Source organism: Penicillium cataractarum (assembly GCF_028827025.1).
Source record: "Penicillium cataractarum strain IBT 29864 chromosome Unknown utg000005l, whole genome shotgun sequence".
Classification (NCBI taxonomy): domain Eukaryota; kingdom Fungi; phylum Ascomycota; class Eurotiomycetes; order Eurotiales; family Aspergillaceae; genus Penicillium; species Penicillium cataractarum.
The window spans coordinates 4554596-4572638 of record NW_026622741.1 but is presented as its reverse complement, the minus strand read 5'-3'; the positions used below and the strand labels follow the sequence as shown (position 1 = coordinate 4572638).

The 18043-nt window shown below is 51.1% G+C and overlaps 4 protein-coding genes across 4 annotated transcripts; 1 reads left to right on the top strand and 3 right to left on the bottom strand.

The window, feature by feature from the left end:
* Nucleotides 1–227: 227 nt before the first annotated feature.
* On the bottom strand, nucleotides 228–1838 carry N7496_007343 (MFS transporter; the record flags this gene model as incomplete). The annotated part of the gene is made up of 1 exon (XM_056700272.1): nucleotides 228–1838. The coding sequence occupies one exon, from the start codon at nucleotides 1836–1838 to the stop codon at nucleotides 228–230; it is 1611 nt and encodes a 536-aa protein (XP_056555685.1).
* A 2055-nt stretch (nucleotides 1839–3893) lies between these two features.
* Nucleotides 3894–8560, top strand: N7496_007342 (sister chromatid cohesion factor PDS5; the record flags this gene model as incomplete). The annotated part of the gene is made up of 3 exons (XM_056700271.1): nucleotides 3894–4232; nucleotides 4322–5995; nucleotides 6053–8560. The coding sequence occupies 3 exons, from the start codon at nucleotides 3894–3896 to the stop codon at nucleotides 8558–8560; spliced, it is 4521 nt and encodes a 1506-aa protein (XP_056555684.1).
* Nucleotides 8561–9943: 1383 nt separating this feature from the next.
* N7496_007341 (uncharacterized protein) lies at nucleotides 9944–14775 on the bottom strand (the record flags this gene model as incomplete). Its single annotated transcript, XM_056700270.1, has 4 exons — nucleotides 9944–11566; nucleotides 11633–11866; nucleotides 11939–14473; nucleotides 14530–14775. The coding sequence occupies 4 exons, from the start codon at nucleotides 14773–14775 to the stop codon at nucleotides 9944–9946; spliced, it is 4638 nt and encodes a 1545-aa protein (XP_056555683.1).
* A 654-nt stretch (nucleotides 14776–15429) lies between these two features.
* Nucleotides 15430–17906, bottom strand: N7496_007340 (SWI/SNF chromatin-remodeling complex subunit SNF5; the record flags this gene model as incomplete). The annotated part of the gene is made up of 2 exons (XM_056700269.1): nucleotides 15430–15864; nucleotides 15930–17906. The coding sequence occupies 2 exons, from the start codon at nucleotides 17904–17906 to the stop codon at nucleotides 15430–15432; spliced, it is 2412 nt and encodes an 803-aa protein (XP_056555682.1).
* Nucleotides 17907–18043: the final 137 nt, after the last annotated feature.

Below are 18043 nucleotides of genomic sequence, written 5' to 3'. Positions count from 1 at the left end.
AACTGATATTTCGCTACGCCTACTGGGAATAATCGATCTTGTGTGTAATATCCATTAAGTTTATAATCAGTCTATAAAATATGCCATAAGCTCTAGGTCATTAATAAAATGCAGCGCCAAAAAGTAAAGAAACAAAACCAACGCCAACTGTGCAAAGAGGCTCCAAACGAATCAACACATATGAATCATCGCTGAAGTATGTGCCCCAAAAACATGAGGCAACCTTTTTAAAACTTAGGCGTGAACCGACTCATAGCGCGGATCCTAGCACCATAGAAGAAGAACAAGATAGGAATGGGAATCATCGCAATAGTGATGAAACCCAACACGCTAGATGCCCAGTTCACACCGAGGTTGGTATACATCTGCGTAGCGAAGAGCGGGAAAGCACCACCGAGCGCAGACCGAATGAGGGTATTCGCCGCGATAGCAGAATTGGCGAACATCATGTACACGTCAATGATGTAGTTGAGACCCTGCATGAAGATAACCAGGATACCCAAGCCGATAGGGATACCGGCGATAACCTGCGGTGCCCAGTGGATGTCCGGGCTAGAAGTCCAGCCGAACCAGAACAGGCCGATGGGCAACAAGACGGAGGCGATCATCATGGGCACGAGGCGTTCCTCGGGGACGACCTTGCCGTGCTTGGCGAGTTTACGGGCGAAGCGGGTCTTGGTTGTGTAGATGATTAGGGCAGCGCCGCAGAGGACACCGATCATGATTCCGATGAAGGGGAGGGCGGCGACGCCGAGGCTCTTCCAGCCGCGGACTTCGCCGAAGGAGATTGGGTAGGCTTCGAAGAAGAGGTAGAGGATGCCGTAGACGAGGGCGAGGTAGATGGTCATGCAGATGAGGATGGGTTCCATGGCGAGCATCTGGAATGGACGGAGGAGGTACTTCTGGCCGATCTCGGCGAGGGTGGGCTCGTGTTCGTCCAGGAAGGAGTGCAGGGCCCAGTTCTTGGTTTCGCGGCGGAGACGGGCTGCTCGTAGCTGCAGCAGCTTGGGGGAGTATGTCTCGGGCACGACGATGAGGGCGAGAAGGCCGAAGAAGGAGGATGCGATTAGGGTGATCCAGGCGGTCCAGCGCCAGCCAAGATAGGAGTCTGTGATGAAGCCGCCGATGATAGGGCCGAGGACTGGTCCGAGGAAGGTGGCTGAACTGAACATGGCGATGGCAACTGCTCTGTCGACGGGGTTCCAGATATCGGCCATTGCACCGCCGACGACGGCGAGAGGGGAGCAGCCGAAGACGCCGATCAAAAAGCGGAAGATCATGATGGTTTGGAGGTTCTGAGCGACGGCGACGGGGATCTGGAAGATGGCGAAGATGGCATAGCCCGAGAATAGAGGGAGCCGACGTCCGTATAGCTCACTGACTGGAGCCCAGAAGAGAGGACCTAAGGCGAAGCCGAAGACGGTCAAACTCGTGCCTAGCACCATCACCTCGCTGGATACGCCGAATTCCTTTGCAGTCACCACGGTAGCCGTTGAGAAGACACTGCTCGCAAAGGTGATCCACATGGTCATTAGGGACATGATGACCGTGATGATCCACTTGCGGCGACGAGAGAAGTTCTGCGGGTTCTCGGGGTCATCGGGTCCATCCCATTCGACGAGGTTGGGATCTCTTTCGGTAGGCTTCTCTGGAAGTGGTTGGTTCTGTGCGCTCTCGACATCGGTCTCGTTATCGTTGTCGTTTGCTTCGAGTGGTGTTTGAAAGGTCTCCTTGGTGGTGGCTTCGACATCCACATTGGACTCGTTCAGAGGCTCGCGGTGCTCCATACTGAGGCGAGGCGTTGTCGTTGTTGAATCAAATTGGTGACTGGTAGTCATCTCGTGCGAGCCTGATAGGCTATAGCACAGTAGTATTGAAGGTGGATGTTGTTGGTAAGAAACTGTTGATAGATTGATGGGGAAGTCTGTAGATAGCTGCTATATCAAACACGTTGTTGTCTCAACACAGCATTAACAGATTCTGTTTAATTTGAATATGATCTAAGTAAAAAAAAGAGAGAGACCCCTTGAAGACGGTGGACATGGCACAGACTTTAAGCGGCATGGCGACTGCCATCTCCTCGTGGGCCTTCCAGAAGGACATCGTCCGGAGCTAACAGAAACTGGATGCAGACCACAGAAAATCCTCGTGGCCGGACCCATCGAAGTGGGCTAGAGAGCCTGGAACCATCATTCATAAGGGCTTACAGATCCACTTTTAGCGGTTATGTCCGTCGATGGGCTTCTTCTGGGACTGGGATGGTTAAATCCGAAGACGCGATAGAGCGAAGCGCGAGGGTGATTAGTATTGCAGCACTGGCCGTGTGCCGGTCTTCCGAAATATCGGGACCAAGATCTGATCCGTCTGGCACGTTGCAGGTTAAAAACGTGGGCTTGAATTGTCCGAGGTTTAGGGGCTAACCTGCAATCGGCATATTAGTCAACTGACATAGGGGTAAAAGTGGTGGAAAGACAGGGTTTGCATATGTACAGTACTGAGTAAAGACGTCGGGAATTACGTAGTTGCCACAGCAGAAGAAAAAGAAATGGGTAAAAAAGAACAAAATTGCAGATGCTGATTGGCCGAAGAAGGTTCCAAGATTCGGCATGCGCATCTCGGGGTCGGCCTTCTGTGGGCCCGAAGGACCGAATCCCCAAAGTGGAGCGAATCTCGGCAGATACCGTCCTTACGGCTTCCGATCACTTAGCAGTGTATCAACTACCTAGGTATATTCTGATAGATATGATATGACTTGGTGATTATAATTAATATATGCTATACAATGTATCTAGCTTACAGTATGCACCATCTTTCCAATGACTCGCGTTGGCTGATTCTTATATCCGATAATACATAGCTGATGGGGCCGGTTGTATCTATTGACAATATACAAGTAGATTGGGGTCCATGTCGCGGGGTTAAGCTATCCTCTTATTCTCCGGAACGGTAAAGCCTATTATTATTTGATTAATCATATTGGTGCGAGCTTGTCTCGTAAGAAATGACGACATTTATCTTCGAGATTATTCATCTTGTACTTCTTTATATCCATTCCAAGGGTAACATCCCTCATCGCAGTTCTTTCTCAGTTAGGACACCTGATATATCTCACGCAATCTTGTAGTTATTTCTGCTTCGCCACAATTCTTGGTAAGACTCACGGTATTCACCATGTTCTATATCCAAGAGACCTGCGTATGGGTTATCACGGTACGTACGTATAGTCTCTGGTTGGCACCAGTCACATCGATAACTCGGCATAATACGCTCCAATAATTCTGACTAGTTGGCTGAATAGAGAATATCTAAGCACTTTAGTAGTGGGCTGCGAGATTGCAGAGGAAGAACTCGAAAGAATAGTCGACAAAGAATGGGGCAGTAGGTGGAAAATAAGGACATCTAGAAGGGTACGTACAGAGCTGGACCCTCAAACGCTAGGCTTTACTTAGACCTGTGGCCATAAATAGTGAATTCTAGACTGTTGGTATTACTAGAAATGACCCAACCTATGTTCAATCGACACTAACCGATTTTAATACGAACTACTCATTCGTGTAGAGAGTTATGTGGCCTCGAACTATACAGCCAGCCGTATGCAAGCACCCAGTTTCTCGGAAGGAATACAAATATGGGTTTCTCTTTCTCCAGTGAGGTCAGTAAGTGCATGAAATTTTGCCATATCTAGTACATGAAAATAAAATTCTAAGCATTTCTCTCGATTAAAATTTTGCAGTTTGTTCGTAAAACTCCCCCATCAAACATCTTTTGTAGGGCGGACGCGATCCCGTGCGACGCGTCCCTGGGCGGTCAACCTCCAACTCTCCACCCTTTTTGCACCGCGTCAACTCTCCCACCTCCCTCAATAGTCCCATGTGAGCGCGGACACCGTCATCATGCCTTCGCGCACTCGCCAAGGTCCTGCCGATGAGCCCGAGGAAGAGACTGGGCTTCGCAGTCTGTCCTTCAACCAGCCGCTCTCCTGGCGCGTGGGGCGCTCCGCCATCCCCATTGCCGATCTCCTCGAGCGCCTACAGACCCTCGGCCAGGAACTTCGCAAACTTGAACAGGAAGAAATCGATAAGGAATCTTTGACCAAGGTCTCCCAAGAGCTCGCCAGTGCTCATTTACTAGCGCATAAGGATAGGGGTGTCAGGGCATGGGCCACCTGCTGCATTGTCGATGTCTTGCGACTTTGCGCGCCGGACGCGCCCTTTACGAGGAATCAGCTAAAGGTGCGCGCTCGACAGTCAATTGGGAATGGACATACAATGGTTATTTTGATGAAATGGATGGAGAGTTAACACCGTCTTCTCACACTTAGGATATCTTCACTTGCGTGGTCACGTCCATTATCCCCGCACTGGCCGATCCATCCAACGCCTACAATGCGCAACATATCTACGTCTTGGGCTCGCTCGCCGAGGTCAAGAGTATCGTTCTTATGACAGATCTTGACCATCCGGACTCACTCATCGTCCCCCTTTTCACCGCCTGCTTCGATATTGTCTCAGGATCGTCCAAGGCCTCTACAGGGGAGGAAGTCGCCAAGGGTGTGGAGTTCGACATGACTCGGCTCCTGGTCACCGTCATCGACGAGACTCCGGTTTTGGCTGCAGAGGTGGTGGACACCATTGTGGCGCAATTCTTGCGGGTTGACCCTCGCGTGCTGGACAACCCAAAGAAGGGCAAACGGGCCGACGCACCCTTAGACGCCAAGCAGGATACCCTCCTGCTGAAGGATTACCCTCCAGCTTATAATATGGCAAAGGCAATTTGCCAGGCTTGTCCCGAGCGAATGACCAGCCACATCAGCCAGTACTTCAACAATGTCATCATCGATGCTTCCGGTCCATCCAACCAAGCAAATGGAGCTAAGGGCGGCTCCCGCAAACCGAACCTGGACGACTCGGACGAAGAAGGCGAGGATATCAAGGAATTAAGCAAGGCGCATCGCTTGATTCGAGAGCTTTGGCGCGCCTGTCCGGAAGTTTTGCAGAATGTCATCCCGCAGGTGGAAGCCGAATTGTCTGCGGAATCAGTTGCTCTGCGGTTGCTGGCCACCCAGACGATTGGTGATCTCGCAGCAGGTATTGGTGTTGCAGGACCACCTCCCCCTCCGTCTATGGATCCCGCCGCATACCCACCCGTCACACTGGAGGAACTGTCGCAAATCGTCACCCAGACCAGTGTTCTTCTGACACCAGTTTCCCCTAAGCCCTTTTCACAGGTGCATGCCTCGGCTTACGAGGCGTTTTTGAGCCGGAGGCTTGACAAGACCCCTTCAGTGCGCGCTGCATGGGCTACCGTCGTGGGTCGAATTCTGTTGACTTCGGCCGGTGGTTCTGGGTTAAGCGAGCATGAGGAGCAAGCACTTGTTGAGAGTCTCGCGGACATGCTTCGTGATGCTGATGAGAAGGTCCGTGTCGCTGCAGTGGATACTGTTGGGCTGTTTGGGCTGTCCCATGTCGTTCACAAGCTAGGAACGAAGGGTGGATGCTCTACCGAAAACTCTGTCCTTGCAATTCTCGCAGAGCGAGTCAAGGATCGCAAGCCTCAAGTCCGTGAGCATGCGATGAAAATCCTGGCACGTATGTGGGCAGTTGCGGCGGGCGAGATTGAGCAAAATACCGAACCTGCCGTGTCTCTATTGAAAGATGCGCCGTCCAAAATCTTTGATGCATTCTACACCAACGACCAGGAGATCCATATCCTGATTGACCGAGTCCTTTTTGAAACCCTTCTCCCTCTCAACTACCCCCCTATCAAGACGAAACTCTCTCGGTCCGCGTCGAACCAGTCGCAGAAGCAAAAGGATAGCCAGGCCTCTGAGCCCGACCAGGAGAACGATGTTGATAAGATTCGTGTTCGTCGAATCCTTACGTTGCTTCGCGGCTTGGATGAGAAAGCTCGAAGAGTGTTCTTTGTTATGCTTGCACGTCAATTGTCCATGAGGTCAGCGATGACTCTCTACCTAGAGGCCTGTGAGAAGTACAACGTGAGTATCAAACTCCATTAAGGTTATGATATGAATTCGGTTCTAACATGAAGATAGGGCGGTGTTGTTGGTAAGGATGAAGAGCAGATCAAGGCCCAGCTTTCCCGAATCATTGACTCGTTGTCCAAGACTTTCCCAGACGCCTCGCGTGCCTCTGCGGATCTGTGGAAGTTTGCCAAGGTCCATGATCGTCGCAGTTACCAGCTCATCCGGTTTGCAATGGCAGCTGTTAGCGATTATCGGACTGTGATCAAGGCTATCAGAGAGCTTCAACGACGCGCCCAAAGCGCCAACAATGCACCCCTTCTCGAGACCATCACCCCTCTCCTCTACCGCTCCAGCTCACTTATCTTCAACCGAAGCCACATTCCGGCCATCATGAGTTTGTCTCGGACGGACGAGAATGGTTTAGCCAATGCCGCACAGGAGATGCTCAAGCAAATTTCCTCGCAGAACCCAGAGGTCCTGGAGGCACAGGTGCAGGAAATGTGCAAGGATCTTGAAGCGCAGGCGCCCAAGGCAAACTCGCCCGGTGATGCTAGCACCGAAGAGATTCTCAAGGCTTGCGCTGGTTTTGCTAAGAAGCTCCCGGCCAAGCTCCCGAAGGAACGCAAATTTTTCCAGGCTCTTACCAACTACGCTTTGTACAGTACCTCGCCTGCGTCTGCTAAGCATGCTGTCTCAATTCTTATGGCCACAGCCGACCGGAAGGAGATGTACGCCAAGGATCTCGTTCATAAGTGCGTTAAGAAATGGTCTTATGGTTCTGACCACTTCCTAACTCGTCTGGCTGCCTTGTCGCAACTGAACCTTCTCGCACCGAGAGAAGCCGATGAAGAGAGCGACGCAATTATCTCTATTGCTATCAATCAGGTTCTCTTGACCAACCGCGCCCCTGAAGATGATCCCGAATACAGCTGGTCTGAGACTACGGATGAGGAGACCCAAGCCAAGGAATGGGCACTCAAGATCATCGTCAACCGTCTCCGGGCCAAGGATGGGTCAGATGATGATGATGATTTCCGTGCCCATGCCGAGCCCGTTTACGACACACTGAACAAGCTGGTCGCTGGCGAGGGTGAGCTGTCCAAGAAGAAGGACACTCCGGCGACCCAAAAGTCACGCCTACGCCTTCTCGCTGCCAAATCTCTCGTCAAGCTGTGTGCTTCCGGAGCATTGTGCGACCAACTCCTTACTCCAGTAAACTTCAACTCGATCGCCCTGATGGCACAGGATCGACTTCTCCCTGTGCGCAGTGCGTTCATCAATCACCTGAAGAAGAAGCTGGTGCAGCGGACACACTTGAGCCATCGCTGGTACATTATTCCCTGCCTGCTCGCTTTCGAGCCCAGCAAGACCTTGAAGGAGAGCACACTCACGTGGCTTCGATCTCGGGCCGCCTTTTATTCCCAACAGGCTCAGGCCAGTGGCAAGAGAACTGAGCAGACCATGGTGATGGAGCTGATCTTCTCACGTCTCTTGTCTCTGCTTGCCTACCACCCTGACTACCCATCCGATGATCTTGACGAGTCGACGAGGCTGGGCGATTTGAGCGACTTTGCACAGTATATTATTTACTATCTTTCTGCCGCGGCCAACGAACACAACATGTCCCTGATCTTCCATGTTGCCCAGCGCGTCAAGCAATTCCGCGACGGTATCACCAAGTCCGATGAAATCTCCACCCGCCTTCACACTCTGTCCGACCTCGCCCAAGCTACCATCCGGCGCTTTGCTGATATTTACTCCCAACAACACAAGTTTGGTGGTGGTAGCAGTGGTGCCACGAATCTTCTCCAGACCTATCCCGGAAAGATGGGTGTTCCCAGCTCGCTCTTCGCCTCGATGACTAGTCACCGCGAGGCCCAAGACGTAGCTGACAAGAACTTCCTCCCTGACGAGATTGATGACTTGCTTGATCGTGTGGTGCGGGCTGCTATGAAGCCTAGGAACGCTTCTCACGGTACACAAAGCAGTTCTGTGAAGAAGCGCAAGCCCGAGGCTTCTGATGCGAATGGCACCTCGTCTGCGTCGAAGAAGCCCCGAAAAGAGAGATCTGTCGGGCGGCCTCGCAAGTCTACTTCATCTGTTGGTGTCTCAGCCAAGTCCAGTCGGCGTAAGCGGACGGGCGATGATGAATGGCCGTCTGATGTGGGCTCCGAAGATGACAAACCCAAGTCTACCTCAGCCCGTCGGCGCAGCAGCCGCGGCACCGGCAAGCAGGAGGTGAGCTATGCCGACAAGGACAGCGATGAGGATGATCAGGAGATGCAGAAGTGGGAAGAGGCCCAAGAGACTGAGGGCAAAGACGATGGAGAAGATGAGGAGGAGGTAGAAGTCCAAGACTCGGACGAGGAGATGCAGGACGAGGACGATGAGAACAATGACCAAGACGAAGAAAATGCCACAGACGCCAGCGAGAAAGAGAACTCGCCGCCAGTCCCACCAAAGCGTGGTGCAAAGGCGAAGGCTACTGCAAAGGCGTCTGGTTCAAAGACGAACACTCGTGCCAAACAACCAACTACAACGACGTTGCCGACGCGCCGATCCTCGCGTCGAGGATGATCTAGATTCTTCCTGACCTCTCAAGTCCGATGTGTACGGGCATTTGCGATTTCTCTCTCTTCACGGCGGTATCATTTTATCTTTCCCTGTCCCGTGCAAAGCGATGTGCGAAACGATGCGTCCTGATATCAGCCCTTTTCCATCCTTACATCTGCGTTGCGTTGCTATTTTCTTACAGTCGATGACAATTCGAGATGTATACCCAATCTGTCTTTGATGCTTTCCATCAGCCAGCTGAATTTATCCCGTTCTTTTCATGAGTTCTTGCGTCTGCTATTTACTATTACAGTCAATATCATTCATATCTATGTATCTAGTTCAGATTCATCCATGTGTTACTGGTATCCGGTTTACAATAGTAGAGAATAGTAGAGATGATGATGAGGAGGAGGAGGAGGAGGGGCGTGAGATGTCACAAGGTTTGCCAGACGCCGGTGCTACTGGCTAGTTAGCTAAGATGGACTTGGGGCACTTTCACGTAGTGAAGTTCACTTTTAGAATTCACTCTTCGAATTTAGGCGCGCGGCAAAAAAAAGCGCGACCCGAGGGAGGGACGATCCTATGACCACGTGACATAAAAAAGGGTTGGATTTACCGGGAAGGTAGTACGTTTGGTGGGCCCAATGACAAGGCGGGGCACAGACTCTTATTGGACATAGGCCCGTTCCAGCACCGGGGCACTCCCGCTACTCCAGCGCCTCCGCCCCTTGGTCAAACTCAACTTTATTTGCCCCTATAACCTCGCGACCTCTCTTTCACCACCAAGAAATAATTCACCCCCCTATACAAGCCCCACTATTTCTCTGCCAGTTTTTATCACCTGATTAGCCATATAATATCATCAATTAAATCAACCAATCTATCTACTAATCTACCAAATCAATCTACCAAATCAATCTACCAATTCAATCTACCAATTCAATCTACCAATTCAATCTACCAATTCAATCTACCAATTCAATCTACCAAATCAATCTACCAATTCAATCTACCAATTCAATCTACTAATTCAATACATTGCAGCCACTTCCGTACAGGAGCTTCACTCTCTGCAGACACGGCTCTACCCCGGTGGATATAGATAGAGTAGGACTTCAATCTATGGCTGTATATTATGGCACGAACTCTGTGTATTCTATAAGATACAAGAACGAGGTTTGGGAAGGTAAGCAGTATACCCAATTCTGTTACACCAGCGTCTCCACTCCTCTAGCGGACTCATATTTATTTTCAATCATAACAAGTCTGGTCTTTCATGTGCCCTCGCAATATTCCAGTTCTGAACAGATGAAGTTTATATGTACACACATTACTCAGAACAGTAGGAAGAGTAGCAAACTAGCAATAGTATTCACAGCGTCCACTATATCAACACTGCCATCCTCATTCAAACTCCCAGTCTTCCTTATTCAATTCCCATTTACCACACAGGTATCCCAACCACTTCCTCACAGTAATGGCTTCACCCTCCGTCGAGATCACAATCTCACCATCCCTCTCAACAGCCGGAAGTTTACCACGGCATGCCCACGCAAACCTCTTTGCGTCCCAGACGGGCAGGCGGAACCAGTTGTGCGTCTCGCTACACACGAGCAAGTTACGCCGTTCTTTAGATGTCTTCTCCTTATCAGAGATCTTCTGGTAACAGCTCTCGCAGAAGTGTGTGCAGAAACAGAATCCACAGGCCCAGTAGGACTCGTCGAAGCCGCAGTGCGCCTGGCAGCTGTCGCATTGGATGTACCATTCCAGCTGCAGGACATCGTTGAATTCCTTCAGAATGCGGGCAATCTCCTTCCAGTGCTGAGAGTCCTCGTCGGTTGCTTGCTCGGAGAGTCTGGTAACCTCGCTCTGGAGTGTGGTCACCTGGTTCAGGGGGATTTCGCCTTCTGAGCAGTTGGAAGCATAGAAGTCGGTGATTTGCTTGGTTGCTGCCGCGGCTGCGGCTTCATCGCCGATATTCAAAAGTTCTGTTAGGATCTCTTGGTTCAGGAACGCGCTGGGAATGAGCTTGTAGGCTACTCCGGCGTTTGCATAGTCACCAACGTGGGTCAAGAGATGGGCAAGCTTGCTGTAGCCCACCCAGTCATTGCCTGAATCATCATCCGTGAGAATGTTGAACACGACCGCCATGTCCCATCGGAAGAGTGCCTGGGCCTGGGCGACCTGATCACACAATACGTATTGAGAAGCAAGGTAGCATTTGGCTTTTGTCCAGCCTGACATTCCATCTGGTACTTGATCCGTGGCAATTTTCACAAGTTCTGTGATCTGGCTCTGGTAGGACTGTTCGTCTCCATCCATTAAGAGGCATGTCTGGTCAAAGTGATACTTGCTGAGTATATCGCCAACGAGAATCAAGAGATAGCTGGAAAGACTTCTGGTATCACTGTTTTCACCGACCAGAAGTGCAGTGGCAGTGCTAGTCGGTTTCACGTAGCCATTGTCGCGTGCAACTGCCCAGCACTCCTGCCAGTGCTCCACTTCAGATTTCGTCGACGCGTAGTCCTCGCCACAAAGGGAAGCCGCAATACCCTTATGCAGATGCAGAATCGCAAGATCGTCGGGACTGCTTTCACTCTCCGCCCTTTCAATTGCTCTATCCATGCATTGAAGTAGCTCTGGCCAGCATTCCGGAATGAGCGATGCGCCGGAGATAACTGCGTTGAAGATCGTGAATATGGGGAATTCATTGTCAACTTCAACTTTGTAGTCATCAATGACCAGCCCCAGAATAGGCTCCAAGAGGTCTGGGTGTAATCCATCTTCGGTGGTGAGTGCCTCCCGAACCACGGCTGCCTGTCCGTCGGCCGTGCAATTGGAAATGCGGTTTTTGAGAATGCGATACCGAGTCTCGATGTTCTCGGGATCAAGCTCACGAGCCTTCTCGTAGTACTCAAGCTCTTCATCACCCGAAGACAATCGCCCCATTTGGAGGAAGATATCACGAAGCTCGTTCTTCTCAATCTCACTTCCGGATGCTTCGCTATCATGAAGTATTTTGGCGGCCTAGCATAATGTTAGCACTGACTGGACCGAAGAGCCTGCTTGGAGATCTATGCAAAGGGATCTTACTTTTCCATATTCTTCACGGGCTTTCTCTGGTTGTTGGCACCCATTATAGGTCTCTCCAAGTCGAACATGCCACACGAAGTCGGTCTCTTCAATTTCAAGAGCAGCTTTGCTCCAGTTGGACGCTTTCTCAATCAGCAAGGGGCGGATTTGATCGAGTTCGTCGCGTTTGATAGACATATATGCGTCATTCTCCACGTTGACAGCATCGGAGAGACCTCGGTTGTCTTCTGAAGTCTTGAGTGTAGAAAGCAGGTTAGCTCAAATACGGTAGACGCTGGATTATTAATTGTCGAAAATAGAACATACCATTATCAGTGCATTCAAAATTGTAGCACATGGCCGGAGGGGCTGCCATTCTCTGTCCTGTAACCATCGACGGGCAAGCATTTTCATGAATGGGGTCAACAATTTCCTCGTTGGATTCCAATCATCAGTTGCAGCAGCGAGCCACTCTGCCTTTGGTGCTTCGAGCTTGCTGATGGCTACAGGGTCCTTAAGCCAACCCCAGATGTAGTCCATTTCGGATTGATTCTCCATCCAACCAAGCAGCTCAGTGCTCTTCCAATGATTTTCAAGGTGCTCAGGATCATAGAAGATATCGAGGACGTTCCTGGCAATGAAACGTCTCTCCTCGGCGCTCAACTCATCAGCCTCCGTTGCAACGCGCAACTTGTCCAGATGAGACGTTAGACCGGCCAAAAGTTTGGGTCCCACAAGCTCTGTCGTCTCATTTGGTGGATTGAAAATGAGTGAGAACACAGACTTGAGCATGATCATATGGGAGTCGGTGTCGTTGATACCAATACGTTTCTTCTGAGTGGGACCAAAGCCGGAAGAAGAATCAGCGGATATGCCAGTTGGGGCGAACTTGAACTGATCGACAGCCCCAAATCGGCCCAGGTCCCAGAAGAAGCGCTGAATGCTTTCCGAATCAGCATTGGTGATTGTAATGTTGATGCTGATTGTTCGTTCGTTGGAGGCTCGCTTCTCGGCTCGATCCTCGAGCTTGACATAGTCTTTGACATGGTCTTGTAGCAAGACCTCTCCGTCCGAATCAATAATGAAAAGCTTTGTGTAGGTTCCCTGAAGCTTCTCTCGCAGAGACTTGAGAGAAGTCGCTTCAAATCGAAGGAAGAGGATTCCCTCGAGTTCCTCGACACTGTAATAGTAAGGCCCAAGATCGACCCAGAGGAGCAGTTCGTTCACCTCGTCGATAAGCTTTTGGTTGTTAGGCAGAGCCTCCAACGATGCAATATCGTCGGTAACTGTAGCCTTTGCGTTCTTCTTGGTTGCGCTCAAAGCTTTCTTCAGATCGTCCTCTGTCATCTCAGACTCTACAATACCCTTGACCATGCCAATGTCGCTTCGCACTTGGGTAAAAGAGCCTTCCGCTCGTGTCTTAAGTGCGGTCTGCACGTCCTCTTTGAGCCGTCGATTCTGCGCATTGGCTGCTTGGAATAGATCCGAGTTTTGCAGTTCCCGCTCAATGTATTTGTCGATATCATCCCCGTTGCAAGACCCAACATCAATTGTGGGAAATTGTAATCCTCCACCTGGTGCTTCTCCCAGATTTTCCAGCTTCTGTAGGCTTCCGCACACAAGCACTCTGGCTCCATTGCGTGTTTCCTTGCGAGGCTCTGCGGCCTGTACCTCACTAAATCCTTGGAAGATACTCCCGAGTTCCTGAAGCTTATTGGCTGGGAGGTTGTCAATCCCATCAAGCAGCAAAAAATGTGTTGCAGTTTGTGTAGGAGCTCCAAGTCTCAAATCAGTCCAGAGTTGTTGGCAGTCTGCATCACGGAAGTATTTCGCATCTTTGGCTTGCTCTTTGACAGTATCTGATCCGTCCTTAGCCCCATCCGTATTGTCCTTGAAGCTCTCGGCTAGGTGCTTTGCATATGCAGCATCCTGTAGAGCAAATTGGATACACAGAGACTTGAGTGCTGTTTCGGCAGGTGTTTTGTCGTCGTCGATCTTGCCTGTGGGGGCAAACGCATAATATGCGACCAGCGTGCGTCCATCGCTTTGGACCAGTGTACGCCCTGTCTCCTGAGTCAAAGAAGATGACCGTTTGTCAAGATTTTTATAGACAACTGATGCAAGAACTGACTTTCCGGAGCCACCTTCACCAGTCAAGAGCAGCAAAGGACTGGTCTCTGGAGGATCCTTCTTGACCCAATTCACGTACTCATCCATTTGGTTCAACCATTCTCCACTTCCCTTGACGGTACTCTTCCACAAGTTGTCACAGACGTTGATTGCGCTTGTGACTTCGTTTTCTGAGATTCCAAGGGTATTTCGAATTTTCTCGAGGTGATTCTTGGTCGTCTGCTCGGTTCGACGCTTCTGTTGTTCTGCGGACAGATTCCCGACCTTGTCCTTAATGTCGTCCGTAGACTTTATAATCTTTTCGGTATCATCTTTGACCAGAAGTAATGATCGCTTGGTTTCGATGACCTGCTGGATAGTCCAGGTGCCTTCAATGATCTTCTGGGTTTGAATCAAGCTCTTGAAGTGCGCGAGCTCGCCTTGAATTGCCGCCTCGTCAAACATGGCCTTTTTCAAGTTGGCCTTGAGTCGGACTAGGAAGCCGCCATCTCTGAAATTAATGCAGTGGGCACAGAGAGTCACGAAGCTGATCATGACCTTGTTGATGGCCAAGACCATGTCGGGGTGGACTACGTCCTTGCTCTCGATATCTCGATACATTTCGAATTGCACTAGTGTGGGCTCAACTTCGATGAAGATGCCATCGACGGCAGCATGGAAGCCATGAAGCTTCGGCGGAATGTCAAGGAGAAAAGATAAAGCGCTGAAGCAGACACCTGCCGGAGGAAAGACCTAATTCATGAACCTTAGCGCCCCGCGTATACATACGTGAAAGAGGGCAATTTTACCAGCGACGCGGCCTGAGAGGCCACTCCACCAAGTAGCTGTATGCATTTTATAATCCGTAGGCCGGCTTGCTTTGCCTTGTCAACATCGGGGTCTTTGGATGAACGAGAGGCTTCGATCGTGTCGCGAATGTGTTGCAATGAAGCGGCCGAAGTCGGCTGAAGTTGTTTGCCGGTCAATCGCTCGAACTCCCGTCGTGCAGTCTCCCAAATCTCGGAGATGGATGTAGGGCTATCCTTTTCACCCATATTGCACGATTTGCGACCCAGTATAGAAGAATTATCTCCGCTCCATCCCAATCACCTGGGGTAACCCGTGTAATTATAAACAAATAATCCGCCAAGAAGCCTCCGCAACCCATTGGGCCGTGATATCCACATGCGGGGGCTGCAGTCGCTCAGCTGAGGCTGACGTGAGCTGCCACTTTGGGGCTAGCGAGAGCACGGAGCGTCCGGTAAAGGGAACACGAGATTCGACAAGAGGGCCCGACATGCTCAATGGAGTATTTGAAGGGAATTGCTGTGCATATTTACAAGGGATTCTACTGCGGTGCAGAACGTATGACACGACTTCAAAGCAAAACACAAAGGTACAGAGGCCATCTAGCGTCATCCAAAACAAGCAGAAAAGACCATCAGTTAATTCGCTCTGCCTCTGCAGACTCAAAAATAAGATCCTATACAACTCAAGAAAAGGAGACGGATGAGAGAGAAAACGCTGGTACATAATGTTCTTTAAACCAGTTGAAAACATTTGAAGGGGTAGAGTAGGCACGTCGAGTGAGATGACCATGAAAACAATGGGAAAGAATACAGGACATTTGAAGTCAGAAGAGTCCAGTTCGGAAGATACCACACACTCGAGACGCCGTTGGCATAACTTCATCAAGAGAAACATATGACTTATGGCTGTGGCCCTGTAGCATGAGAAGGAGAAGCACCCAAGGCCGGACTGGCACAGGCAGAGGTCGCTGCTCCCGGCGCTGGGCTAGCACCGGCGCTGCCACCCATGTCAGGGGTGACCGGTAGACTGCCAGTTTTGTTGATTCGTTCTTCGACACGTTCCTTGTGTTGGCGGTTGCGCAGGTGAACTTCAAAGTTGTCCACCGTCATGCCGGGGCCGGGGGTGTAGAGCTTTCCAGGGCAGTCATGACAGCGAATACGGGGCAAATATTGATATTTGATCTTCTGGCCAGCTTGCAGGTTGGTTGGGTTGGAGACAGGCGCAAGAGTCTCTGTATCCACAGCGGAATAACGCATCACCCCTTCAAATGAGTCATTAGGATGGGATTGCTTAAGCTTGGTCAGGCCAGCCTGAAGCCAGCTAGGTGGAGGGGGCTGAAAATGTGTACGAGTCAGCGAAACCCCACGGGTTTTCCAACGACATTTCAGAATTCACTCACTCCTGGGACCCCCTGCTGGGGCGGGTTCGGTGCGTCGACGGCTCCGGTCTGCTGGGGTCGTGGGGGATGATGATGTCGGTTCTGTTTGTCGGAGGGAGGTGCCATGGCGCCAGCCTGCGTGGACGGGTCGAAAATCCGTTTTCCGCTTCGGAGATCTGCCAATTTATCTCGTGGAATCTTGAGCTTCACGACCAGTTTGTCAGGCTCTTCCAAACTTTCTTCTCGCAGTTGTTGTTGACGCCGTGAAGATGCTCGGGTGGGCTCCTGCATGATGGGTTCGGGTGTGGCCGACTGCCCCAAGCTAGCGCGCAGGGCTGCGTGGGCCGCTGTGGCCGCGCCTCTCATACCTCTTGTGCGAGCAGTGCCTTGTGAAAGATGGGGCCCGATGGCCGGTGAGCCTTCGTCCGAGTCGTCACTTTCAAAGTCATCAGACTCGTCGTCACCACGGGTTCCGGCCAATCCACGACGGCGGCTAGAGCCGGAACGCTTGATAACGTTGCTCTCTTCGAACGATTGTGCGGAGTTGGGAATAACAGAGGAAACAATGAGGGTACGAATAGTACGTTGCCGGTCTTTGAGGTCTGGTAGAGCTGGGCCACCACGACGGTTGATAGATCGCTTCTGGCGGCGTTGCTCTCGCGAAATCGAGATTTCGGTGCGCTCGAGGTCGGCCTCGTTCAGTTCGTAGAGGTATGGTGTGTGCTCCTTGGCTGCCTGGAAGGGGCGGAATGCAGAAGCCACGGGAGTTGGGAGGAAGGATGTGCTGAGGTCGGGGTCCTCGATGGGGCGGCCATCGAAGGGGTGGCTGACAATGTAGAGGGACTTGGTGAACAATTGAGATTGCTCGCGTATGGAGTGGGCAATGGCCGTAGTAAATTCTCCCGACAGCGACAGATCGTCCGTCAAGCGCAAGGCGAATTCCTCTGGTGAATTTTGCGGGTCGTTGATGTCCCACTCGAATTGGTCGATGAGCGTGTGTTGGCCGATAGTGATATTCAGTTTGATCAGGATACGCATCTCATCGTTCCGATGCGCTGTGTATGGTTGCTGGGGGTCAAGAGGCTCTTCTTGCATGTAGATCTGGGGATAATAGTCCATAATCTGCTCCTGAATGCTCTGCGAAATCATACGCATCAACGGAGCGGACGTTTCCAAGGAAAGTCCCAGATCCTCCACCAATTTCTCAGCAAACAAATCCGGCGACACGACGCGGTCATGGAGATTCCAAGTGAAAGTATCTCGAATCTTGATCTTTTCCCAATCAATGTCAAGGCGGATAGGTACGAGATCTTCAATCTGCTCGTTTTGAATCTTCATATCCCGCCTTGAAACTCGTAGTTCTCGAGTTTTGCGGTTCCCAGGCCGACGTCTATGAGCCGGGTACAATAGTTGGGGAGGTTGATTCCGAAGGTCGCTTCGCGGGTTTCCAAATCCTTCGTATCCCACTCCAAATAAAGCAGCTGGGTTGCCTTGAGTTTCGCGACGCACGGCCAGATAGAAGTCTCGCTCTGATCGCTTCTGTTGCTGTAACTCTTGAGCTGGATTCTCCCAGGCGACGGCCGCGGAGTATTGAAATTCGCGATTGACATATTGATCGAGCAGAATCTTGTCGACGGGCGTCTCACGCGTCCGAACGGTCAGTGTCCCAGAAATGTCGCTAGATTGAATGACGGATCCATCGCGCGACCGTTTCCTACTTTGCGCAGAGCCATTTGTACCGTTCGACTGGTGGGTGCCATTAGGCTCATTCGCAGACTCTCCTCCCGATACCACCATCTTAGCTTGTGCGTTCTGCTTTCCTTCGGAAATGAAATTCGATGAAGGTCCGTTAATGGGCTGGGTCGTGCCGTTATCCAGAGAGTCTACACCTCCTGGTCCCATGTCAGACGCGCCGGAACCGTTTTGCATGCCCGACTGAGAACCAACGGAAGACTGGTCTAAGGAGTTGAAGCCACCAGCCAGTTCAGGGGAGGGCATGACCGACAATCGGGTGAAAGGGTTCGAACGTTGGGTTTCCGCTCGAGGTGATCGGTTAGGGTGTAGCACTCGACGCGATAGGGATAAAAGCCAAGACAATTAAGGCAGCATCATTAACCGATATCTGGAAAGTGATT